Consider the following 27,645-nt stretch of genomic DNA (forward strand, 5'->3'; position numbering starts at 1 on the left):
ATGGACCAATCAGGTGTCAAGCCACGGATCAAGTGTCAGTAATACCGAGGAGAGAATGAACCGTCGGATCACTACATATCGTGACCGTCGGATTGTAAGTTACAAAATGTACAACGGTAAAGAAACACACTTTACCTAACTCTATACTAGACCAAGTTGTACTTAACTATTTCCTATGTGTCGGAATATCCTAACAAGGATATGTTGAGGATGTACATGATGCAACAGTAGAAGAAATGGGAGGAGTATCTTCCATTGGTTGAGTTCACATACAACAATGATTATGAGGATTCATTGAGGATGAGTCCTTTCGAGGTGTTGTATGGACGGAGTTGTAATAATCCCATCAGCTGGAGTGATCCAATGAACAAGGTACTTATTGGACCAGATATGTTGGCAGACATGGAGCAAGAAATGCATGTTATAAAGAAGAATATAAAGGCAACATAGGATAGCAAAAGAGTTATGCGAATCAACACAGGGTGTTCAAGGAGTTTCAGGTTGGGGAGCGTGTGTATTTGCACATCAAGCACAAGAAAATCTCTTTGAGGATTGGCTCATGTGCCAAGTTGGCACCACGGTATTGCAAGCCTTTTGAGATACTTGAGAGGATTGGACCAGTGGCATATCGACTTGCACTGCCTCCAACAATGAAAGTCCATGATGTTTTCCATATTTCATTGCTTAAGAAGTATATAAATGATGTGGATCATGTTAGTGATTGGTATATATTGCAGGTGGAGAAAGAAGGAGAGTTCCAGTGGGAGCCTCGGTGTATATTGTAGCGGAAACATCTTATGCTCGGGAACATATCCATAGAGAAAACTAAAGTGCAGTGGAAGCACTTTGGGCCTGAAGAATCTACATGGTAGATGGCAGATTAGATGCGGGCCCTATATCCTTCATTGTTTGCCAATTGAGGCAAAGAATTTTGGTTTGATGTTGGTATATGTTTGGCATATGTTTTGTTGATGTTTTGGTATATGTATGTATGTGTATACGGATGTGAATATCAACATAAGCTAAGTTACAAAGCTCCAATAAGAAGTATGGGTGTCATATTATTATGGTTGTTATATTTTCATGTTGTCATGCTGTTTTGCTTTTGAGCATGTATTTCATTGTAAATAATGAAACAAGCTAAATTATAAAGCTCTATGGGTAGTATGTTTTCTTTTCAGCGGTTTAGCTGAAGTCTTGGTGTGGTTTAACACCGAGGATGGTGTTCCCCAAGGGGGATGGTTCTGTAACAACCCTGGTGAAAATTTCATGTAATAAAAGTTAATAAAGGAAAAATAAGACCACGGTTAAGGAACACTTATTTCAAGATGAATGTTGGGAAAAGATATCTTAGTGGGCATCACTGGATGAGTGTTTTGCTAAGAAAATTGGAAAAGGCTAAGGCAAAGGCATTAATAGGCAAAAAGACATTTTTAGCACATTTATTTATGAAAATAAAGGAAATTAGGAGAAAAGTAAGGTGAAAGGTGACAGGCTGCATGTGAGGAGGAAATTGAAGGAAAATAATGGAAAATGAAGAAATTAGAGGCCTCATTAATAAAAAGGCTTCTAAGGCTCAGTTGGTAACCTTTTGTCAATTCAATTTTGGAGCTCTCTCATTATTCTCTCTCTCTCTCTCTCTCACTCTTGGTCACATAGAGTTTTCTTTGAGCACTCTAGTTTTGGGTCAAGGAAGGAAAAACATGCAAAGGGAAAGGAAGGAAAGCAAGGATCAAGGAAGAACAACAGGATCAGGCAACTTCAGTAGGAATACTTGCAGGTAACCTTTTGCATGTGTGATTTCCTAGCTAGTTTCGACATACATGGATTTGCATGTTGGTGTATGGTTCTCTTGCTATCAGTGGCATGGTTTTGTCTGGTTATGATAGTGGTTTTCAGCCTAGCCTTTCCATTTTCCAGATGCCATGGTGTTGGGATGATTATCTCGATTTTGAGCTTTGGCTTGTCGGATGGATTTCAGAATCCGAGGTGGAGGTGGTCTCAAGTTCCATTCCCAATGGCCTAGGAATCCCTTGACTGGTTTTGGTGGGATACACAGTAAAGCCTGAGGGAGAAGTCTCAGTTTAAGGCCTAGTGATACGGGTCTGAATTTCCATAAAGCTTGAGAGACTTGTCTCAGTTTAGGGCCTAGTGATCTGGTTTAGATTGCAATAAAGCCTAAGAGACAAGGAGATGAAAAATTACTCAAGGATAGTGATGGATTCCGAATGGCATTCCAAGTTCAGTTCGATTGTGATTGAAGCACTAGTTTTGGTGTGATCACGGTTTGGTGAGGGTGGAGGTGGTTTAACCTTTGGATTCCCTTGGTTGTTCTTGGATTCGTTTTTCTATGAGATCCCACATTCATGCTTGGAATATGGCATGGGGGTGATTGGCTGAAAGAGAGATTTGGTTCAGCCATGTCTATGGTCGGGTGGTACGTGGAAGTCCTGAACCTAGTCAGATTTTCCCATGATTAATAAAAGATAAATTTTCTTACTTTTGTACTTGTTTATATGTGGATTTAATGGTTTTCATATCTCTGATATTTATATGGTTTAATGCTGGTTATAAACATGGTTATGTGACTGGTTCATGTCATGATTATTTCATGTATTTACTTGTAATTGTTAAATGGATGGATGCAAGACCTAATGGGTGATATAATAGTCCAATGGAGAAGGAGGTGATCCTTCTAGTTATGATTCATAAGTTCTTTCAGGCATTTAGGCTCTGTCTTCTATCCTAGACCTATAGGTTGCATTGATGCCAAGTGTTTGACAAAATGTCAATTCCAATTGGGGATGCTCAGGCCTAGTCCTGAGGTTGATTTTTGGTTTATCAACATTGTTATCATGTCTTTGATGGATTCTAAAGGTTGTAGCAAGTTCTGGGCAGAGGGTGAGATTCTGGGCTAGAAAAGTGGCTCAAATGTCGGGGTCGCTGGCATAGGTTTGCTGAGAAAAGTCCACAGCCACTGGCACAGAGGCCTATGAGAATGACTTTAGGTTGTTGTTCACTCCCTTGCCCATAGCATGAGAGCGACTATGCCTAAGAGATCCAGAACAATAGTGGGACCCAGGGGCAGGTTATCTGAGTGGCTGACTTGTCTCCTGAGGATTCTGTTGATGATGTTGGATGATTGTGTGTGATGTTCCGTCGATTCCATTTCCTTAAGGTCCCCAAGGAGATTGAATCCCTTATAGTAATCTCTCTCATCACAAGTTTTCCCATCTGGCTGGTTGCTTGGGTGGACCTGGGAGGAGGGGGTGTTACATTGACGGTTTGAGTACGAGCCATAAAAATTCAAGATTTTAAAGTTGCACTGATCTATAAAAGAAAAAACTTCCAATAATATCCCTGTTGTTGAAACTAAAGCATGTTTGTCATTTATTAATGGGCTCCAAGCTATGAGGATCCCTCTCAACAGACCTCTTGCATCAATAGTACTGAGACTCCAATCTGTATAGAAGGGACAAAGAAAATTTATCAGTTTGCCTCCCTCATACATTGTTTCCTGTTTCTCAATTTGTAGATTGTATTAAATTTTGGAGGGCTTGCTTTTTAGGGTTCCCTCCCACCCCTCTCAGGTTTAAGGAGAGAATCATCATTAGGCCACCCCACTACCAGGCTTGCAACTTATAAGATCTCGAAAAGAACCTACTGCTATCAATAAAATTGAAGTTTGAGACTAGGACTGCCCTCCTTTTCTGTGTGGATGAGATGAGGCCATCGAACCCCCTCTTACAGTCCCCATAAATGTAATTTATTTTCCACTAATAAGATCTAGATTTTTTACCCTTGAGCGTGAACCACTCACATTTTGTTCCACCCTAGTCACAACACTCCTTCCTCCCTTAGTGACCATAACATCCATTGTCGAGCACCAACTGCCATTTAAGAACAAATCTAGGTCCTCAACATTTCCGAGGAAGGCTTGACTAGGTCGACCTTCCATTAAGGGCTTACGAATGGTTTCCAAAACCGAAAGTGAAATCCTATAGTGATCGAAACCTTGAGACAAGGATTCCATAATTTTTCTTTTGGTTTTTTGAAACCCATAGCCTCCAACTCACCCAATTTCTAAGTTAAATTGTAACACTCCTCGGTTGAGAAAACAAGGACAATCCCTCCAAAGGAGTAATAACCCCAAAGTCTTTTAAGAAATTGAAAAACTCTACCTTTATCAACAAGAACACGAAGTAGAAACCCTGTCATGGGCTAGGTTGGGAGAACGAGACTTCATTGGGGGAGCAATACCATACCACATGTGTTCATATTGGGGGATATATATTGAGGAAAAAATGCCATAATATTTTGAGCATATAATAGGTGGTAAAGGGTTTTTATATTGGAAGGTATAAGAAATGAGATCAAAGTTAACGAAAAAATATAAAAGGCATAAAAAATGTTGATGAAAAAATGAATACCTACAATATCTAGTGAAAGTAGGGGTTTTTTAAATTGGGAAGGTGTATTAGGTTCATATTGGTAGGGGGTTAAATAATGTAATTTTTAGAAACATTTTCCAATATGTAGTCAAATTAGGCATATTGTTTAGTATGCCACAAACACACATAATATGTTAGACGTTCATTGAGAGAAGCCCTCGTGGTTGGGAGTCAGAACAGTTGCTAAGGGACTAGGCTCAGTTCCCCGACAATATGTGAGATACAAGAAGAGGGATTGTTAACCCCGGAGGGATTCTGAATGCCAAATTCTAAACTTGCCAAAGAGGCTTTCTGCTTTTCCACTTGATTCATGAAAGGAGTAGAAACTAGTTGTTCCCAGGGAATAATGGGCATCTCCCTCCCTAACTGACTCAGAAAGGGACTTGTCACTTGAAAAATACTTGTACCAAACCATAGTGTCTTGTTTACTGGAAGTCCACTGGGCAACCCTGAAGCCACCTAGGCATCCAAAATAATAGAACCATAGGAACACTACACGATATATGTTCACGTGACTTACCTTTTGGCATCATCTCCTTCGAAAATTCCAAAGAGTTCAATGATTGTAGGACCACAAGTACTTTGACTATCGAAGAATGTTCTTCCAAAGACACTTCTTGCTCTTCCACAAGTACCAAGACCATCACATAACCATGATAGAAGAAATTCTCTTCTCGAATTGACGTAGAACCTTCCCTCTCTTTTCACCAACTGAAAAAATATAATATGGGCACCGCTTCCACCAATGGCCAACTTCACGACACCATAAACCATGAAACAACACACCCCAATAATTGATTGGTTACTTGAATACCCCATCTCCCCAAGCCACCTCCAATTCTGCTATCAGACCCTTACTCAAGTCCACTTCTATCAGGACCTTCACCACTTATTTGTCTATGTCATCAATTGACTCTTCATCTAAGAAAATAAAACAACCCAGCATCATGGTCATCCTCTCCATCACCTTCCTATTCCACAACGATAATGGGAAACCTGAAAGCAAAGCCCAGATGTTTTGGACCAGAAAGGGATTCATCTTTGGCTTGAAAGTCAAATGCCAATTTTTTAAAACTAGGCTCAACTTTCCCCAAAACCAAGCTTTTGTGTGAACAAAATCAGTGGCTCCTTGGCTCTTAAACATTCCATAGAACCACCTCTTAACTAACAATCTAACATGTGGCATATACCCTAGGCTTCTGCTCCAATTCTCCGCCACCCACTCTTGGAGCCCCCTTTTGTTTACCATTTTTCTCATGAATTTACCTACTAGGCCTGTCGCCAATAGAGATAGAACCTGATCCATACCCACATCCACCCCTAAGGGAAGTCTAAAAACACCTTCTCACCTCTTGACACACTTTTCTTTGTGTTTATGCTTGAAACCCTATATTTGAGTGTCATCCTTCTGCGATAGAAAGGGGAGTGGTTCTTTTAGCAAACTAAGCTCCTTTGTCGCTAAATCAAGTTTGAACCATTCAAAACAATAAGAGGGTTTTCCAAGAGGTGTCATCCTTGACTTTTTTGGACACATTCCCTTAACCAACCCCTTGTATTATTTTGAGTTCACTAATCTCCTTTTGGTCGAAATCAAACCTCTTGGCTATCGTACTCACGCCAGAGAAGTGACTATTCTCCATTCCTCTATCACCACATGTTGTTACCGCCTTCAATACCTCCAAGGTTTGAATGCTTGCCGTAAAGGCTCTAACAGAGCCCATAATTTATCGATGCTCCTCATCAGTCTGAAACACCTGTCTTCCTCATCCAACTCATCCCATACCATGTCCATGACCACCCACCTGTACTAGTGCTTTGTGCAACCAAAAGCTAATTAACCGGTTTGGAACCCTAGACTGCAAAACCCTAAACCCCATTTTACCCAAAGCCCTTTGGGCAAGTGTTGTATTTACAATTATGAGATACAAATCCATATAATAAACATAAATTGGTTCAAAATATCTTAATTACAATTAAAAAAAAGAAGCTTTTTTATTAATTATTTTAATATAATAATTATAATAAAAATAATTAATATATATATATATGTGTGTGTGTGTTTATATTCGATTAAAAAAAATAAATTAATAATTAATTATATGAATATAATAATATAAAAATAAATAAAAATTAAAGATAAATATTTAATTTTATATATATTTTTAAAATTTTATTTATATTGATTATTGATAATATTTATTAGTGTTAAAAGTTTTAGTTCGGGTTTTCTCAGCCAAGGCATTCCATACATTGTATTTTTTATGTTTTTGCATTGTACTTTTAAATTCATGCATTATATTTTTTTTTATAAAAATCATTTGGTTCTCCCACATTATATAGACATCATTGTACTCAAAAATCTATTTAACTTACTTTAACTTAAATGGTCATCAATAATTAAACATAAATATAAATATCATTTATTAGCAAAAAAATAATAATAATAAAAAAGAATTCTGCCTATAAAAGTCTTGAATGTCGGAATCTTTATCATTTCCCCTCATTTAAAAATTCATGAAAAAGAAACCTGCCATTAACCCTGAGTGCCAAAAAAGTCTTGTTTGCCTGGGCGTAAATGTTGGCCGCGTTGAGCAAATAACCTTCAATGTCGGTCCTGTGCTGCTGCCTACGTTGCTTCCTGCATTGACCAGGTAATCCGTTCCAGCAAGTGTCTGCGAATTCGTCCCTGGCGACTCTAGTAGTTGACTACGGAAGAGCAAGAGGGTTGATTATGCCCACAGCGAGCACTGTGAATAGGGAATGGTCGACAGCTTCTCATATCAATTGGAACCCTAGAAGATTGCAGGGGACGGAGCTTCTACCTTTATTCTCTTTGCGATATGTTCCGTTTATTCTCCCTCGTTGCAATTTATTAGAAATTTCCAGGTTTTTTTGTCTGGTACATGTCGTAGGTTTGTCCAGGCTGTAGATTTTTATTTATTGTTTACCAATAAGCTCGGTTTCTATCTGAGAAACAATAAAATCCAAGAGTTTTATCTCTGAGTATGGAAGGATCCCTGTAAATTTCAATAGATAATGCTTCTTTTAACTAAATTTGCAGAAAAACGATGAAATCCAAGGGGTTTCTCTGAGCGCATGGAAGGATCCCTGTAAATATCAATAAAATAATGCTTCCTTTAACTAAATTTGAAGTGATTTCTCCATTTTACAGTAGCATTTAATGTATCCCGCTCACAGTTAATTTGGTGTAGGGTTCTTATGAAAAGATCTAAGTGGACAAAATTACAAAATGTTGTAGTAGTCTTGGGGTTTGGTTTTCGGTGAAAAAACGACTGGCATTTTGTTTTTTAAATTATTTTTATTTTTTAATTAAATTATTATTATTTTTAATTGTTTTAACCCATTACAGTGGCACTTTCAGTATAATGGCACTTACATATATTGAAATGTTAAATTTTAAATTTTGATATCTCAGCGTTAAACACTGATAATTGCATATTCCCTCGTACTAAACGTATAATGAACCTCCCTTCTCTACAAATACGATAATGAACAAACATCTAAAGCATAAGGATACAGACAGTGACTCAGGGAATGGACATATCATAAATACAGAATTTTGATTGCAAAAGAACTTTGAATTAATATATTTCATTGCTAAGGTGGAATATAACGATTAGTAGATTGAAGAAACATGAACTTGTTCCAGAGGTCATGAAGAGTTGAAATGCACTCACCCCTGATGAAGATGAAGCCAAAAAGGTCTCCCCCGAAGCAGAAACCTCATCCAAGCCCTGGTTGAATTTCAATGCATTATCCTTGATGTTGGGAATGGCACGATCAACACTTTTAGAAGCAATATTGATCTGAGGTCCACTAGCTTCTAAATCTGAAAGGGGGAACTCGAATAGCATTTCACTCCGATGTGAACTTTCTGCTATGGATGGCCACCCGCAATGCCCTGTAGGAGAAGTCCGCATTTCCATATTCTCTTCGGAATGTTCTCTTCCTTCTGAATTGAGAATAACAAGAGAATGGCGCTCGTCGCCCCCAGACACCTTTGGTGATGAACTGAAATGTGTATATTCAATTTCACTGGGATCTCCTATAATTTGGCTTTTCATGGAAATTGTGCTCTCTTCCATCTGTGTGCCAAAAAACTCTAATCCAAAATTCTGTTTATCACGTTGAAAATCTGAGATTGATGGATCCTTACTCATAACTTCATTCTTATTGGAAAGAACTCCAGGTCTAAGAAGAAAACTCCCATTATCAGTACTTGAAACATCCATAATTGATGGAAGCTTTGAAATCTCTGCTGAAGCCTGTAATCCTGTCTTGTGATCAGAAAAGATTTCCGCCTCTACATCCAGCATGCTGACAGATTGAGAATTGTCATTCATAGTACCGAAGCTTCTTTTGAATTCAGATCTAGATGTGTGTAATTTAGTTCCAGTGGGCGCTGTTGGTGAATGTGTTTCCTGGGAGGTTGAACTTTCACACATGCCAATTTTAGAAGACTGTGGCCTTATCAGTTTACCAGAATGCAAGTATGCATTTTCTGATTTAAGAATATTCGGATTCACAACTGGGTTCCTAAATGATAGCGTTTGGTGTAGAGACTGAACCATGTGAGACTCGCTCTTATCTGCATCTGGGTCTCCATTATCTGTGGAGAAAGGAGGTGAACGTTAGTTGATGGTACTGATAACAAGATCCAACTGCAGGGATACTGAATTTCAAAACCAAAAGCCATGGTTGACAATGCAGCCAGCTTACTATCTCGTAATTTCAGACAACACCTGAATTTCAAACTTTTTAAAAGGCACAACTCAAAGGCATAGGAGGCCGGAGCAGAGTTTAAAGAAATCAACTGGAAACTATTACCTCTTGGTTGGCTTTTGTTTGATGGTGAACCCGAGTCGCTAACATGCCTCTCCCAGCTAGCTTCTAATTCTGAAAGGGATAACTCAAAAAACGTTTCGTCGCCGTCAGAAATCTTTGGTGATAAACTGAATTGTGTATGCTCAATTTCACTGGGATCTCCTATAATTTGGCTTTTCATAGAAATTGCGATCTCCTCCAACCTCGAGCCAAACGACTCTAATCTGGAATTTTGTTTGTCATGTTGAAAATCTGAGGTCGATTGATCCTTATCCATAACTTCATTCATATTGGAAAGAACTTCATGTCTAAAAAGAAAATTCCCATTTTCAGGACTTGAAGCATCTGTAATTGATGGAAGCTTTGAAATCTCTGCTGAAGCCTGTAATCCTGTGTTGTGATCAGAATAGATTTCTGCCTCTACATCCATCATGCTGACAGTTGGAGATTCCTCATCCATTGTACCGATGTTTCTTTTGAATTCAGATCTAGATTTCTGTAATTTGGTTGCAGCGGGTGCGGTTGGTAAATGTCTTTTCTGATAGGTTGAACTTTCACTAATGCCAATATTAGAAGACTGTGACCTTGTTAGTTTACCATCATGTGAGGCTACATTTTCTGATTCAAAAACATTCGGACTCAGAACTAGGTTCCTAAATGATAACGTTCTGTCTAGAGACTGAGCCATTAGAGGCTCGCTATCATCTGCATCTGGGTCTGCATTATTTGTGGAGAAAAGAGTTGAACGTTAGTTTATAGTACTGATAACAAGATCCAATTGCAGGGGTATTGAATTTCAAAACCAAAAGCCATGGTTGACAATGCAACCAATTTACTCTCTTTTTTTTCACCAAAGCCACTTTACTATCTCATAAGTTCAGACAAAACTTGAATTTCAAACATTTGAAAAAGCACAACCCAAAGGCTAGGAGGCTGGAGAAGAATTCAAAGAAATCAACTGCAAACTATTACCTCTGTGTTGGCTTTTGTTTGATGTTGCACTGGAGTTGCTAATATCCCGCTCCTTGCCAGCCTCTACATCTGAAATGGAGAGCTTGAAAAACGTTTCATTCTGATTTGAAATTTCTGCCATGGATGGCCATTGACAATGCCCTGTAGGAGAAGTCAGCAATTCCATATTCTCTGCGAAATATCCTCTTCCTTCCGAATTGAGAATAACACGAGAATGGAGTTCATCACCCTCAGAAACCTTTGTTGAACTGAATTGCGTATAGTCACTTTCACTGGGATCTCCTATAATTTGCCTTTTCATGGAAATTGTGCTCTCTTCCAAGTTTGTGGCAAAATACTCTAATCTGGATTTCTGTTTATCATGTTGAAAATATGAGCTTGATTGATCCTTATTCATAACTTCAATCTTAATGGAAAGCAATGTATCTCTAAGAAGAAAAATCTCGTTATCAGGATTTGGAACATCTATAATTGGCGGAAGCTTTGAAATCTCTGTTGAGGCCTGTAATCTTGTCTTGCAATCAGAATAGATTCCTGTCTCTCCATCCCGCATGCTGATAGATTGAGATTCCTCATTCATAATACCGAACTTTCTTTTGAATATAGATCTAGATTTGAGTAATTTAGTTACAGTGGGCATAATTGGTGAACGTTTTTTCTCAGAAGTTGAATTTTCACACATGCTAACTTTCGAAGACTGTGACCTTGTCAGTTTAGGAGCATGAAAGTCTGCATTTTCTGATTTAAAAATATTCCCACTCACAACTGGGTTCCTTAATGATAGCCGTCGGTGTAAAGGCTGAACCTTTTGAGACTCGTTATCGTCTGCATCTGTGTCTCCAATTTTTGTGGAGAAAGGAGGTGAACGTTAGCTTATAGTATTGATAACAAGATCCAATTATAGGGGTATTGAATTACAAAACCAAAGACCATGGTTGACAATTCAGCGAGCTTACCATCTCCTAAGTTCAAACAACACTTGAATTTCAAACTTTTGAAAAGGCATAGGAAGCTGAAGCAGATTTCAAAGAAATCAACTGCAAACTATTACCTATTGGTTGGATTTTGTTTGATGATGAACTGGAGTTGCTAACACCCCACTCAGAACTGGAAATCCTGGGGACATCCTCCTGGCTACTACTTGTTGAAGTTGAAGAAACAGTCGATTTCACATAAGGAAGTTTGCCTTTCGATATAACATACAGGGTACACTGCTTTGGAGCATTCTTTGCAACAATTGCGGGTACATCTGGCGCGATTCTCCTGTTTAACAGTTGTTTCCATAGCTAATAAAATTAAGTGTTCATCTCATTGTAAAAGTGATCAACAATAGAGAGTATAATTATTATCCTGAAAAATGAATCTACTGGCTTTCAAAGTACAATTTGATTACACACCATTTTTATAAAATACAAATAGAACTAAGTTTAGGTTTTTTATTTAAGTTATACTTTTACAGTTGGAAAGAATTTAATGATTTAAGTGGATGTGTTTTTGTTAAAGAGGACCAGAGGTTATAATATGTACATCTTTATGGATTTTAGCAATTAAATAGCTAAGTAAAAAATAGTTATAAATCTAGTACATTATTTATTTATATATATATATATATATATATATATATATATTAATTTCATATACTCTAATTTAAAAATTAGATTATTATTATTATCATTATATTTGACATAATATATTTTGTTGTTGGGATTTCTGGATTAGAATTGTGTAGAATTCGTGAATTCTTTTTGGTCCGTGATGATGGACTATCCAAAACTTTAGACGAATTACAAATTCTACACAGTTTTAATCCCGAAATCCCAACAACAACATGAATATGAATAAATGTGGAAGTCTCCCATCACTTATAATATATTTTTCTAATTTTCCATTTTCCAGCCTAAACCATATTGATTGAATAATGGTGGTTTATTAGAAAAAGTATATTTTTAAAATTGCGGATATATGATAAGTAAAAGAAAATAAATAACCTCTCACATTTAGCCACTGCGAACTGGGGTGGGCGTGGTTAGGCAAAGTGGCAAATCGACAGAAATTTATAAACGCCAACCACCTGAGAACCATCCAACCGTCACAGGAGGCTTATTCAAAAGCAAAGGCGACCCAGGGGCCGAGGTCCAGCCCAAAAAACCGAAACTGAAACCCTTAAGAATGGAGCTCTGGGACCTTGAATCTTTCAACGCAGAAGTGAAGTATCTAAACCTCTGATCAGAAGAAATTCAACTAAGACCATCGGCTGTCGGCCGTAGCCCAGTACGTTTGTGAAAGCTTCGATAAACACAAAAGATAGGGGCCGACAATTATTGCAAAGCTCAAAAAATTGAACAGGATGATCCCCAATGTCATTAGGGAGGTTTTTAAGGTACAAACCATTGCAATTGGCTTCAAAGTTCTTGCACTGGGTAGGTAGAAAGAAAGGGTTTAAGAAGATTATTCTGTATATATTTCTCTTACTTATTGTCTCAACGGTTGAATATATAATACTTCTGCTTATAGTCCGGATCGTTGTTGAATTGATGAGTGCTCAGGTAAAACAGCCAAGCATTGAGCAGTTTAATTTATGATCAATATGTATGCTGATGCTAGTAGGGTTTGAGAGTCCATTTTGTTAATCAGAAAATGAAGAAATTTAGGATTGACCATTGTGTTCTTTTATAACAGAATACTTGATGCATTGATTAAGACTGATCATTTGGATTTGCGTGTGAGGGTTATGGGGATTTTAAGCAGAGCTCGGCTCTGTTAACTTGATGATTGTTTAATCTGTCATGATCTAGTCGCTTATTGCAGTAGGAAATCTGGATGGTGCCTGGAAGATTAGGGAGGAAATGGCAAAGGGATATAGTTAAGCCCGATGTTATGTCAATTTACAACATTAATCAGTGGGCTCTGTAAAGGTAATGAGACCGAGAAGAAATTTCTGCTCCATAAAGTGATGAAGGCAGGCAAACGTGTTTTTGATTAATCAGGATGGATATGGTTTTCTTATTGCCCATTATGCCTTGAATAATTGAATAAGAGAGCTGGGTTCATTTTGAAGGGGAGAGCAAGGCTGACCTTGGAATGTATGAAATGAACATAAATGAAAAGGGAAAAGTAAATTTAGTAACATAAAACAAAGGAATTAACCTAGTCTGGCTAACTATTATAAAGAGAGTCACACACAAAAGAGGGAACATGTATCATCGTATCATTTCCTTGCCAGGAGGAAAATATTTTTTATTTGTACATTGTTAATGTTGGGATTTTAATTCAATATAGGCAAGTTTATATCTATCACTTTTATGACCTTTTTGTTTTTAAATAGTAAGAGTTAAACGAGAAAATTATCATTATCAAATTGACCGGTTAGCGACTAACTATGACTTCTTTCTTTGCATTATTAAAATATACATGTCATGTCATTGCTAGGACATGTTGAATAAGAAAATTATCATTATTAAATTTGTGGGTAAGTGACCAAAGCTTCCATGTTTGCATCTATAAACAATACATGCAGCAATATGACATGACATGACAACCTTCAGACCTTTAAAATTGGGTCAAATAAATACTTAAAGACTCTCATATCATGGTGCATGGAGCATCACTTTAATATTCGAGAGTATTTTAGTATTATTAACCTAACTTATAAAATGATAAAACACTTCTATGTAATTTGTATTTGCAAATTTCAAAAATGACCTAGCAGTACCAAAAACATACACCAAATAGTAACATTCAAGTTGCAAGTAGTCAATGTTCTCTATTAACAATTCAATAATTCCCAAGGGAGCTTAAAAACCTTGATATCTTCCTATTAACAATTCAATAATTCCCAAGGGAGCTTAAAAACCTTGATATCTTCCTATTCAACCTCCTTGCCTAGTGTGATTCAAACATTGTTCAACAAATTCCCAAGTAGTACCAAAATTTGTGGAATGCTCACAAAGTAGAGATTTTTCCATTGATAAGTCTAGTATTTGTAGGAAGTTCAAGATAACATTAGTTCCTGAGGCTTGGAGTTACATGCCTTCAGATTGTCAGAATGTAGAAACCCATTGACAACCCTTTGATGATACTAATCATGATCTAATTAAGTGGTCAAAACTCTACTCTTACATCATTGACCATCTTCAATGTTCATTAGCTATCAACGATCAATATGCGCCTCCTAATAGAACATTCAATGTGATATATGCTAAGATATATACTATCCAATCTAGACATGCTTTTGAGTGGATAATATATGTATATATATATACAATAGATTATATAATGTATATGCTCTATTGTGGGGTGTATATTGTTTGCCTTACATCCATGTGGACACAAACAATGGTGTGCCACTAGGGGTATACTAGACTTAGAAGCTTTGACAATATACAACTTCAATGTTTCAATAGCCTATTAACAAGCATTGCCCGTAATCCCTCTCATTTAACACCTACCTTTTATGACACTGGCTCCCTTGGTTGTGTGATGTATGCATGACCCTTAATGACTTTCTATGTTAGTGAATGTGCTCCAAGAAAGTGTGGAAGCCAAACACATCCCTTGGAGGATGCATATCCTTGGTTTGAATGAAGTTACTTTTTAGAGAGAATGTTGTTAAGAAATTTGCTAAAGAGTAATCATTGGAACTTTTCAAAGTTAAAGGAAACCCCTAAGTGGGCAACCTAAAATTGAATTTTTCTATATGTTCAAGTAGAAACCCATAAAGGGAGTAGGAATCCAAATGGACCTTAATAAAATTAGGAATAATTACATAAAACATGAGCGTTGATGAGATGAAGAGACATCATATTGTAGCAAAATGAACTTCGTAACAAAGAACTTTGGCCTTGGGCATAGAACCTTCGTTAGCAATTTTGACCAATAGAGAGGGCATGTGTAGTATGGTAGCAATGTGTAACTCATTAAGTCCATCTTGGAAAATGCACAATATAATTTTGGAATTGATATCTACTATTAAATTTTGCAAATATAAAATACCATCAACATCAAAATAGTCATCACATGCACTAATGGTTTGGGTAGTCATTGTGTTGGAACTTGGTAGGGATTTTAGAGTGAAGAAGCGAACATATAAATGGAGGTTGTGATAGTTTTCCTCATGTTCTATTGCAACACATTTTCCCTTCCACATGATGTGAGGTTTCAGATGGGGAGTCTAAATTTATGTGCCTTATTTCATTTTTACAAACAGAGGCCTCATGTGGTTGTCACCACAACACCCCTTCATGGATTATTGTTAAACTTCATCGGTATGTCCATATTTTAATCTATCAATAGATTGAAGGGACTAATGTTGAGTAAGGAAGGTCCCTCTATAATTCATAAAAAGAAGCGAGCAAACATGGCATCTTATATGAAGCCATTTTATTTATTTGATTAGAGGACATAATGTGGGGACAACTATACAAGTGACTTCATGGGTTGACACTATTTTGATTGAGTGATTTTTATCAATTTGTGTAAGTGGCAATGTAGAAGTGTTGCAAATATCATATCCCATTTTCATTCTAGTTGAATAAGATGGTTTAGTAAAATATTTTGTCTATTCATAAAGAATATTGTTGCTAGAATTGATGACATACACAAATATTTGGGCAATCCCCTTGTTGTCTAGCATGGTCATGTCTTTCCCTCTATTTGTTTGAGCTTTAATACCTTGCAAAGTTTTTGGTCAATCCCTAAGCATGGAAATAGGGTTGTAACCCTACAAATTAGTGCAAACGAAAATGCAAACATGAATAATAGTGGAGGTTATTATTTGAACTTTCATGGTCACATTAATTCAATGTATGTCCAATAGACGGACAAAATCAATCCTATTTATGTTCTCAACACATCTCTTGGATCAGGGAGCAATATCATGCTCATGGAAGTGGCATAGAATGCATAACCTATCATTGGAGTCCACCAACTAGCATTGCTTAGTAGTATAACCCCATGTATCATTGTGGAAACATTTAGGGCCATCTTAGGTTGATCGTGACTTGTAATGTTGAAATTTTATGGGAAAATGCTCATAATGAAGCATTTTGGTTGTCAAATACATTGAAATTTGTTGTTTCCATAATAAAATAAAAGTAATATGGCCAAATACATTTGATTGTATGTTTAAAGCTGTTAGAATGAAAAGTGACCCAAATTTACAAAATCCAACATTGGAACTTGCATTTCTAGTTGGTAGTGTTGATTCACCTTTGCATAGCATAGATCTTCTCTAAAGTCCATGCAAGATTGTGGTGTGGCATGTTGAGTAAATTAGAGCAATTTTCATTAAATGAAGGGGTGGTAGTAGTAGGTATAAATTGGAAGGGGTTGGGAAGTGGAATTGGAGCATAATGTCCTGAAATGTATACCATCTTATCTAAAATACCTCAAACTATATAGTATTGCATTTAGTAAAATAACAATGAATCCTTAATCTTCACCCTAATAAGTTGTGAGTGACTTTAGAGAGCAAAAGAGTTGGTACTCTACTTTTAAGATGACTTTGTTTACAATGACACAATAAAATATCAAGATTCATTTGATCTTACATTGGTCTAAGATATTGTTGAAGATCAAGGATTTTCTACTCTATAACCATCTAATACACATAAAATGTAATTTTGACATATATATGATTTTAAAAAATAATATTTTTTTTTTAAGTTTCCCAGGACTACATCTTCATCATGTCCAATATATCACTCTGTTCTAACTAGAAAATTGAACCTTTGACTTCACAACAACGAATACCTTAAAATGTTTATTACACAAAATAAATATTAATTTTCTATTATTAACTAATTATTTATATTAATTGCAGATTTCAAAAATATTTCAAAACTTATAAATAACATCAATTATTAGACTTTTTCTCACATTCCAAAATATTCCAATCAAACAATCTAAATGAAAAACAAAATTAATTTAACCGGGAAACAAAGCACTCAATAGCTGTGCTATTCTACTAAAACCAAATTTATTTATCTGCAAAATCAAATGCACTCAATAGCTATATTAATATTTATTTGTTATTTACTTGAAACAAGTTTTCCAAAATACTCAATTGAAACCATCGATGTTACCTTGATAATGCATTGCGAGAAGACGACCCCATCACAAGGTTCGATATGCCAGACTCCGAAATATATTTGACTATTGCATCTGGTACGTTAGCCTCTTCTAAAATCATGGTTTCTGTTTGCACCTGAACTCCACATATATAATATAACAGAGTAAGTATGACAAAGCATCTACCAGAGACTGCCAAATAAAAATCCATTCCGTAAAAATTGCCTGTTTTCTTTCACAGAGCCGCCGATGGGGAATTAGCATTTGCTCTGTCTTGGCTTCCACTTGTTTCCTGTAAGCAGCTGCAGCTTCCTCGGTGACTTGTGCGATCGGAATATAGATTCCCACTGCAACAGATCTCAACTTTAAATAATGTAGTTTCGAGGTTGTGGTTCAATGGTTAAGTCGAAAAATTTGGTTTCCATAAATTTAGTGGTCCAATTCTAAACCCAAGCTGGGCAAAAAACTATTTTTTAATTGAAAAAAAAAACACCCAAAACAACTTATAAAACCATTTGAGAGGAAAATAAAAATGAAGAACAGGCTGAGAGTATTTCTATACATGGAGTGGGGACTGCACGAATTGGGTTTCGAACGTGTATGAGAATAATGGTTTCCCCTTCAGAGACCAGCTGATCCAGAACCCATTCAACTGCCCACTTGCTGTTTGAGCCATGCTTAACAGCAATAGCAACAGAAACAGGTTCAGAACCTGCCCGAGCCGAAGCGTTACTCATGCTTACACCAAACACCTGTACTCTGGTAATTCTAGCCCATCAGAAATTAATTTCAGAATATGAGAGGCTTCTCATGACCACGGACTATTTAAAATTTGAGCATATTCGCAACTTGCCCCGTGACGATCAATGCCATTGACTTTTATCGGTTTGCTGTACCGGGGCTTCCCTGCCATTGGCTTCGCTTGTTTCTCTGACATCGTCAAACTGTCGAGGAGCCAGAAAGAGCCAAAATCATGGGTCTATTCGCTTAGATTTATTAAAATGTTTTGTCCAATTTCTATCGAAACACCTTCATACTATATTGTCTCTTCCGCCTTATTTGTGCTCTCATGCTGGGAGGACAAATGATAAAAGGACAAGAGGATAACGATAAAAGAACAACATTTTTTTAACTGTTGCAGCGTGGATATTGTGAACGCCTGCCTACCCTGGTATTTATAAGTAAACTAGTATGTTTCATCTTAACCAAAGTTTTTTGGGAGTTAAAATTTTTAAAGGGTGTTGAGGCAGGAACTTTACACAATTTTGGTAATAAGCATTTTATTAGGGGTGGATTTGTCTTAGCCAGTCTATTTAATCAGTTTTTTTAATAAAAGGGCTAACAATATTAAGTAGGATAAGATATTTTAAAATGTAAAATGTTTGTAGTTCCATAAATTTGATATAGTTAAAATGGACTCTTTCTTTCTTTTTCTTTATATATATATATATAATTTTTCATGGTTTAAATTGTATTGCATAAATAGATTCAACCATTGAAAATATTTTTTGTCACTTGGATTCTTTATACTACACAACTTAACTTGCAACTTCAATAAATCTTTACTAGATTTATACAAAATCCTGAAAAATATACATGAAAACTAGCAAGGATATAAAATAATGAGACTAGTTAAAATGTTTGAACTATATATATATATATTTTGCACGCGATGTGCATGATATGACGGTCGGGGCGGATGGTTTGCACACCCCCCGACCCGTTTCGAATCTTGCAGCGCTGCTGTCGCAGCCCATTTGCTCTGATGCTGGCGTTCATGTGTCCATGGTGATTAATCAATGATATGACGGTTGTCAGCGTAGTTCTGACACGTATTTGTAATATATGTATAAAAAAAGAGGGCCCATGATGCTTCTGTAGGGAACTAGCCCCGCCCACTTTAAAATATATATATATATATATTTTTTTTTTCAATTTCTCTCTCTCTCTCTATAAATATTTTAGCTATGTACCACATTGAATTTTATATCATTAGTAATATGCTTTAAATGCTATATAACCAGTATAGATCCATCTTATCCACGGATCTAGCAAGAACCGAAAAAGATCAATTCTCTTGATGTGACTTCTTCTTTTAAAGCACACCTAGACATATTTGATCCTTTAAATGAATATATATATATATATATATATATATATATATATATATATATATATATATATATATATATATATATATAATTTTGCATTGTTTATGTTGCGTTTTGAATGTATAAAATGGATGAAAATTTACTTGGCATAAAATAGCTAGACGCCTTAAAATGTTCTATAATTTTTTTTTCAATTGCTTTATCTATACATATAAATTTTATTTTTTAACTTTTAACTACTTTCTATTTCTATAATGTTAATATAAAATTATGTTGTTAGAACTGTATTTTGGAATAATCACATCTTGATTTTTGAGTGAAGACAAGGATGAAAAAACAAGATCAGTGATTAGGTATAAATAGCAGAAATGCCTTAGGTTAAGTCAAAATACTATTCAAATTAGTTAGGAAATTATGTTAATAAAATAAATAATAATACTATTTTAAAGAACAAGGAAAACCAATTAAAGAAAAGAAAGTATACAATTAATAAATTACTAATATATATTACATTAGGGTAAATAAAAATGAATAATAAACGAAAAAAAATACATATATATATATATAAAATAAAAAATGAAAATTTATGAAAAACCAAAAACATGACTATATAAAAAAAATTAATTTTATAAACTGATAAGTGGATCAAAAAAAAAAAACTTATTAATATAATATTAAGGGACAAGCCTTAATAAAATAAATTAAATTAAAAGAAGGAATATAGAAGAACTACAAAATAGAAAAGAGGAAAAGAATAGAAATGATCAATCACAAACAAAACCTAAAGAATGAAAAAACAAGAAAACCATAATAAAATTATATCAAAAACCAAGAAGTCAAGACAAAGGGCAGGAACCCAGCTCCTACTTAATTTCCAATTGTCATCTTTATTGAGATTTCTCACATGCTTTTCAATTTCAATGGCCTCTTGTATCTTCCTATGGTGAAAGTTATCAACCCTAGCAATGACCTGGGAGTCCTCAATACAGACATGGTGCATAGTTTTCTTTGCATGCTCAACTATAACTGAGCATCAGCTAGTTTTCTCTGCATGCTCAACTATCGTTGAGGACCAGAAACACCTGTGTTTGATGTCTGCAACATGCTCTTGAATACGAAGATTGATGGAGCGACCTATTTCCCCAATGTAGGGAATCCCACAAGAGAAAGGGATTGAATAAACCCCTTTCATATCTTTAGGGTCAATCGAGTCCTTAACAGATTATGCTTTTTAATGATATGAGCAATCTTGTCAGTGGTCCCATGGATAAAAGAAAGTTTAACCATGGAAACATGACCATCTAATCCTATGGATAAAAGAAAGTTTAACCATGGAAACATGACCATCTAATCCTATGGATAAAAGAAAGTTTAACCATGGAAACATGACCATCTATATCATTTTTAACCCTGTGTCCCTTACTAGCTCTTTGAAAATCCCTAAAACCTTGATGTCTTCTATAGCCATTATTTTGGAAGACCTTCAAAAGATGAGATTTCTCCTCCTCAAGGTGATTGGCATCAGAAATCCTTAAGGCCCTGGTGGCAGAGTATTAAGAACTCCAAATTTCTGGGCCGAAAAACAGTGGGAGCTAGCATGAAGATATTGTTCCGTGTGAGTTTTTTTACAAAAACATTGTACGACAAGGAGCCAACATCCAATCTGCAAAGAAGAACATCGAGGAAAGGACGACACCCATCAACCTCAACCTCCATTGTGAATTTAATGGAGTCAGATTGAGAGTTTAGAAAGGAAAAGGTCTAACTTCTCTGGCCCATGGGGCCACATGACACAAGTATCATGGAAATACATTTCTAACAATGATCAATGATATGGATCACAGAAGTCTGAAGTCACTAATAAAATTATGTTATTTCATATCCACATTGCAATATTTATGGTTGAGAGCGAGAGTGAAATATTTTTACCACTTTTCTTTACTATGGACAATGAGAGTGAGATAATTGATTTTTAAAATACTTTTAATTAAACACACGAAAATGTATATTCATTTTTGTTTGTTTGTTTGTTTGTTTGTTTTTATTTTTTTTATTTTTTTATTATTATTATTATTATTTTATTTATGGTTGAGAATGAGTGAAATATTTTTACTTCTTCTCAGTATGGTTATTGAGAGTGAGATTATTGATGTTTCATAATACTTTTAATTAAACAAACCAAACACATATATTCATTGTTTTTTATATTTGACTTTTTTTTTAATAATTTTTTTTTATAAAAAAGACATGTGTCAACTCCAAGTTGAATACGGACATACTTACACATCTCTCTCATACTGAACTTTGGCTCAATCAGCCTCTTGGCTCAATAATTTATATTAAAAATTGATAGAATTATATATATCTCTCTTATTATTTCTATTAGAAAGTAATTGATTTTTATTATTTTTTTTCAAACATTTTTTTGGTTTCCATTAATACACATACACATTTTTTTCTATTACATATATGAAATTGATTTTGAAATAAATTAAGTAATATAAATATTCAAATACATTATTTAATTGTTGAATTGAGTTTTCTTTTTTAAATATAAGAATTATATATTTTGTTCATATTCAAATCTAAAAACAACTCTAATTAATAAAATTTAATTGTTTTATTTTTCTCAAAATTATATAAAATTATATTACTTCATATAAATATCTAAATATTTTGTTTCTCTCCATTATAAACCTGATATTGTTTTCTTATAATTCAATTATTTATTTTATTTAAAAAATATTTTATTTTTACTTAAATAAAATACATTTTTATTTCACATTAATCGCCTACAAAATCTCACATTTCCGTCATCTCCCTCATTTTAATCTGCAAAATGCAGCGCAATAAAATAAGTTTGATGATGCTAGAGTTTTTTAAAAAATGAGAAATACAGAATTCCCTCACATATTCATAGTTGCATGTTGTTATCATTAATGACACTGTTGCAAGAGGGCAAGGAAAATATCGATGATTCCGGTTCTCGGATGGCCAGCTACAAAGCTGTTGACTTCTTGTTGCCTCGCTCATATATTCCATAATTGACTTTCTCATTTAACTTTTCATTACCATTTAAATTTAATTATTATAATTGCACGTTGTTATTAACATGAGTTCACTTGCCATTATTTTTATTTAGATCGTGAAAAATGGGAATATTTAAAAAAATTGATTAATATTAAATGGTAAATTTTGAAATATGTTGAAAAGGAGTTTTTTATTATATATTTTTGGAATTCTTAGTTTGTCAAATATTTTTTTTGTATTTTTTATGGTTTAAAATATGTTTTTGCTATATATGGATTTAATATTTGATTTTTTTTTTGGGAAATTCCAATTATAGAGAGGTTATAATTAAAAGTGTTTTTTGCTTGTCTAAGAGTCGTCTTTTTCGGACTTAAGGAAACAGGTTAACAGCTCTAGACCCAAATGCTAGTTATTTTGTACGAGTGAAACTCTGCCCCCTTAGCGACCACCAACAGGTTATACCAGATAACGTGGTTTTCCTTGATTAAGGATGATGAATTAGCCTACATTCACTATTAGCACCCAAAGATAATTGTCCTCACTATTACAATTAAGTTATGATAAAATTGTCCTCACTATTACAACTGAGTTATGATAGATTTTCCCACGTATGAAAAGAAACTAAAACTTGTAATTCTAACAAACTATAAACACATTCTACCTAAAAATATGTCCAAAAAAAAGTTAAACCTCTAACAAATTCCAAAACCATGACTTTTAAAAATTCAATATCCTCTAAATATTCCAAAACATATAATTATTTATATTTATTTAGAGGTTTAAAACAAAATTATCATTCAATGCAAAAACTACATATATCCCTGCACATACACCAATTGATATTTGGATACAAACGGCGGATACTGTTTCCAAACAGTTTGGTATTAAATACCATTTAAACCCATCGTTTTATTCATGTTTATACAAAATAATGAGACCATAACGATGGTCCACGAGTACTGAATAGGTACACAACCTTATTGCAAGTGTCATTTTTCTTTGTGTAGAGATTCCGTATAATCAAGGTATTTGCTCAACATCCCAATGTCAACGCAAAATACAAAATTCACAATAATTGTATATTTTTATATAAATATTATAATGTTACTCATTAATGAATCTTATTATATTAATGATTAAAGAATTATTTTTATATAAATATTATTATAATAATGAATAATAATTTATATAGATATAAATATTATAACGATAATAATTATATGAAATATATTTTTTATAATAATATATTTTTAAGATTATGACTAAGTTAACAGCCCGAACCTCCAAATGCAGTGGAGTAGAGCGAGGAAAAGCAAAGCAGAATTACAGCAGCAGACTGATTGTAAGATGGCGGAGGACCAGGAGCGGGGGGTAGGCAGGGTGACGAGGAGTAAGAAGATGGCCCCAGGGGAAAAAGGGAAGAGCACTGTTCAGGAAGCCATGCAGAGAGTTTATCTTGATATCCCGGAGGATTCGGAAGAGGAATTCGACATTAGAAAGTTCATAGCAGAAGAGGAGCACCACCGGGGAGGGAGAGGCAAAGTGGGCATAGGGAAGGCTCAACCGCGCAGAATAGGAGACAGTGAGGAAGAGAGTGAAGACTTTAATGACGAAGAAGAGGTGGAGGAACGCGGCCGGGGCAGAGGAGCGCGGGGAAGGGCGAAGCAGTGTGGACGAGGGCGACCTGCGGGACGAGGTCGAAACTCAAATCTGGGCTCGGAGATGGAGGCAGGGGTAGCCAGTGAGGCACGTGGAAGGAAGCGAGGGAAGAAGGATGTGAGGAGGCGTTTACAAGAGGCAGAGGCTGCTTATGTATTGGATACTAATCCTCATATCCGCAAGATGATAGCGCAAATGGAGGAAGAAGCTTTGCAAGGGTACTCAGAGCCAGAGATGGAGGATTGGCAACAGTATCTCCCTGACCCTGGACATACCCGAGGTAGAATGTCATTATATAAGCAGTCTCTGCATGTATATTGGGGTATGAAGCGTCTATTAGCTAAGGCTATGGAACAAGTTGCTTTAGAGATGGCAGAATTGATTCAAGGTATTCCAACCATGAAAAAGGAGCTGAAAAACATACAAGTGACTCTCATGATGCAAGACAAGAAGATGGATGATATTGTGCAGCTGCTCCAAGTGGGGGGTTTAGGCATCAAGGTGGAGACAGAACCAAAGGATGTACCGCAGTAGTCAATGTCTGCAGCTGAGGCGTCGAGGTTTCTCTCTATGTAGCTGATTTTCTGTTGTTTTGCTTATACATATTTTGATGATTATGTCTCAGAACTTTAGACTGTTAGTAAGGATAGACGTATATTTCGCATGGATAGATAGGCTGGTGACATACTGTTTTTGGATGGCTTTGAAACAGTTTAGATGGTAACGAAGCTCGGTTTCCCTTAAGGGCGGGTGGAGACCTGTCCATTTTTGTAATCTTCTTATGGTTTTTAGTAATGGAAAATAGAGTACCGCACTAGCTTACAAAAAAATATCAAATTGATGTATAAATTTATTTGTTTATGGAGATCATGATTAATGTTTAGGTTTATTAGAGTTGAAGAAGGTAATAGAATAATTTTTTTTGGATTTTTTTAGTGTCAAGAAAGCTTAAAATAAAATTCTAAAATGAGATCTAATTTTAGTATAGGGAGTCCATTCTAAGAGAGAGTGTTTTTATTTTCAACCATTTTAGTGTCACAAAAGTGTTGGTAGTCCCATTAGACATGTAAGCCCATAAGGCTTGCCTCGGAGGAAACAAACAAGCGTTGGGAAATATTGCCGGGGTGATGGAGCCGGGAGACAAAGTATTTGCTAACATTTAACAGTCCCATCAAATGATGAAAGACATGTCCAGGTCATGGTTTTGTGAAGGTTTCGCAAGTTATTGTGACCATGAGCCTTTAGGCCAAATACAAAGAAAACGACGCCAAGACAGGAACGCTAGAGGCTAAGGCTAACCCGGGTGCCATGTGACAAGGGATGTAGAGGTTTATTGCATGGTGTTTAAGCTCCCAGGGCTATAATTCAAAGAAGTGCACAGGAGCCAGTGTGTAGTGGTTTTGCGACATTGTTCCATGATATTTAGACCAAGGACCTTATGGCCAAAAGCAATAAAAGAGGGAGGGGTGAGTCGACAACTTTGGGAGAAGTCCTCCATTTTTGGCGAGTGTGCCAAATGTGGCATTGTGCCATATTCATGGATAACTGAGCTTGAACAGGTCAGCAACTAGATCTTCAAAATAGTAGCAATGACAGAATCAATGTTAAAGAGCCATAATGAGCAATTTTCCAGAACAAGAAAATGATGCTGCAAGAACCAAGATGTATGGAATAATTTAATGAGCTCGGTTCAAATTTAACAAGTCACACCTAGTATTTATTGCACGCCATGAAAAATTAAATGGAAAAGATTGTTGGGTGCAAAAGAATTGAATATAGATCAAATGAGTCATGCTTGAGGTACAAACTTTATTCTGCGATCAATCAATAAGCATGGAGAGCCTTTCTGAAGCATGTAGTCCTACAGAGAATTGATTCTTAATATGAAAAACTCTCAGAGCCCATTCTTTGATTATTGCACTGCGATAGTGCGTAGTTTGACTGAGATTCAATTCTTGGCAAGGAGTAACACACATGTGCCCATTATCAGGTATAATGTTGTTGCAGTGGCCAAGTTTATGGATGCAACAACAAAATGGAGAGCGATGTTGAGAGTACACTTTCGGGTAGAGTGGCTGATAGTTAGGATAACATCATTCTCTATGTAACAAAGACACACAATCTTGGATTGCAATTGTGCATGGGGGGATGTAGCATTGTTGTGAAGTGTGGTATTGATAACGACGTGAAAAGAGTGAGGAGTTGCATGTGCATGAGTGAGCAGAAAGGAGATTGGAGTTGAGAGTTGGCTATCATATAGAGCAACTGAGGGTCGAGATCAGAGTTGTTTGAGTAATGAAGTGTGTAATGCAAAGAAGGCATGTAGAGCATAGGGCAAGGTGTTGTGTGGAGACGCTGATTGGGTTTTACATTTCTAAGCATTTGTATAGGCCTTTATAACCCCTAATAATAACAAATAAATAATAATAAATAATATAATATATTATTAAAATATATGTAAATTAATAATAAATAATAAAGAAAAGATAATAATAGTAAATAAATAATAAACCTTAAAGAAAATATAATAATAAATAAATAAATAGTAAACAATAAAGATAAGATAATAATAGTAAATAAATAATAAATAAGGAAGAAAATAATAAACAATAAAGAAAATATAATAATAGTAAATTAATAGTAAACAATAAAGAGAATATAATAATAGTAAATAGTAAATAATAAAGAAATAAATAATAAATAATGAAGAGAATATAATAAACAAAGAAGAGAAAATGATAAATTGAAGTTCTAATTAAATCTATATAAAAGTAAATTAAAAAAATAGTAAGAATAAGTAAAGTACAAAAAAAAGTAAAAAGAATAAAATAAGAAAGAGTTAAATTAAAAGAAATATTAAATTAAGTAAAACTTAAAATAAAGAAATAAAAGTTTGTATGTTGACACATGAAATGTGCGCATGCGGATCCCTTTCCATTTTTTGGTCTATTTATAGGAAGATGAGATTCATCCATTTCTTCATCCATTCTCTTGGGAGAAAAGTATTGTGAGACAAAAGATTCCCTTAGGGTAGTACATTGATTGAAGACTTAGGGTGGCCAGGTGTAGAAAAAGTCTGTAGTTGAGCCTATGGTTAGGTGGTGAGTCGTTCCCAAAATCTTTGTTGCAGTTAGCAGAAGTCAAAGAGCATTCAACTCTGAAAGCGCAAGTAAGGAATATGGTCGATACAGTTGTTGACTCTCCATTTTTGGTCTTTTTCCACATACATTTTCCATCTATCCATCATCCTTTTTTATCATATCATGGTCATTTTCCCACATTTTGGCCTCTTATTACACTTTAAGGTAAAAATAGTTATGTCTTTTAAAATTTAGAATTTCTAGTAAAAATTTGGTATTAAAAATTATTTTGACTAAAACAGAATTTCCCATAATGGCTCCTTTAAAGTTGTATGTGTAGGACACCTGGGTGAAAAATGAATCTATATTCAAAAAGTTTGGGAACCAAGGATTGAAGGACTCCTATTGGCACAGTCCAAATGAGTTGAA

General features: G+C 35.2%; 1 protein-coding gene across 1 annotated transcript; it reads right to left on the bottom strand.

The window, feature by feature from the left end:
- Positions 1–7,889: 7,889 nt before the first annotated feature.
- On the bottom strand, positions 7,890–18,118 carry LOC149144164 (uncharacterized). The gene is made up of 8 exons (XM_089452051.1): positions 17,899–18,118; positions 17,562–17,683; positions 17,351–17,472; positions 11,320–11,531; positions 10,269–11,099; positions 9,300–10,013; positions 8,150–9,081; positions 7,890–7,946 (listed from the first exon to the last, which is right to left on the bottom strand). Exons 1-8 carry the CDS (start codon positions 18,071–18,073, stop codon positions 7,890–7,892), a joined length of 3,165 nt encoding a protein of 1,054 aa, XP_089308177.1. The 5' UTR covers positions 18,074–18,118.
- Positions 18,119–27,645: the final 9,527 nt, after the last annotated feature.

The sequence above is a fragment of the Pinus tabuliformis genome, chromosome X (genome assembly GCF_031772625.1).
Source record: "Pinus tabuliformis cultivar Carrire ecotype Pingquan chromosome X, CPIR1, whole genome shotgun sequence".
NCBI lineage: Eukaryota > Viridiplantae > Streptophyta > Pinopsida > Pinales > Pinaceae > Pinus > Pinus tabuliformis.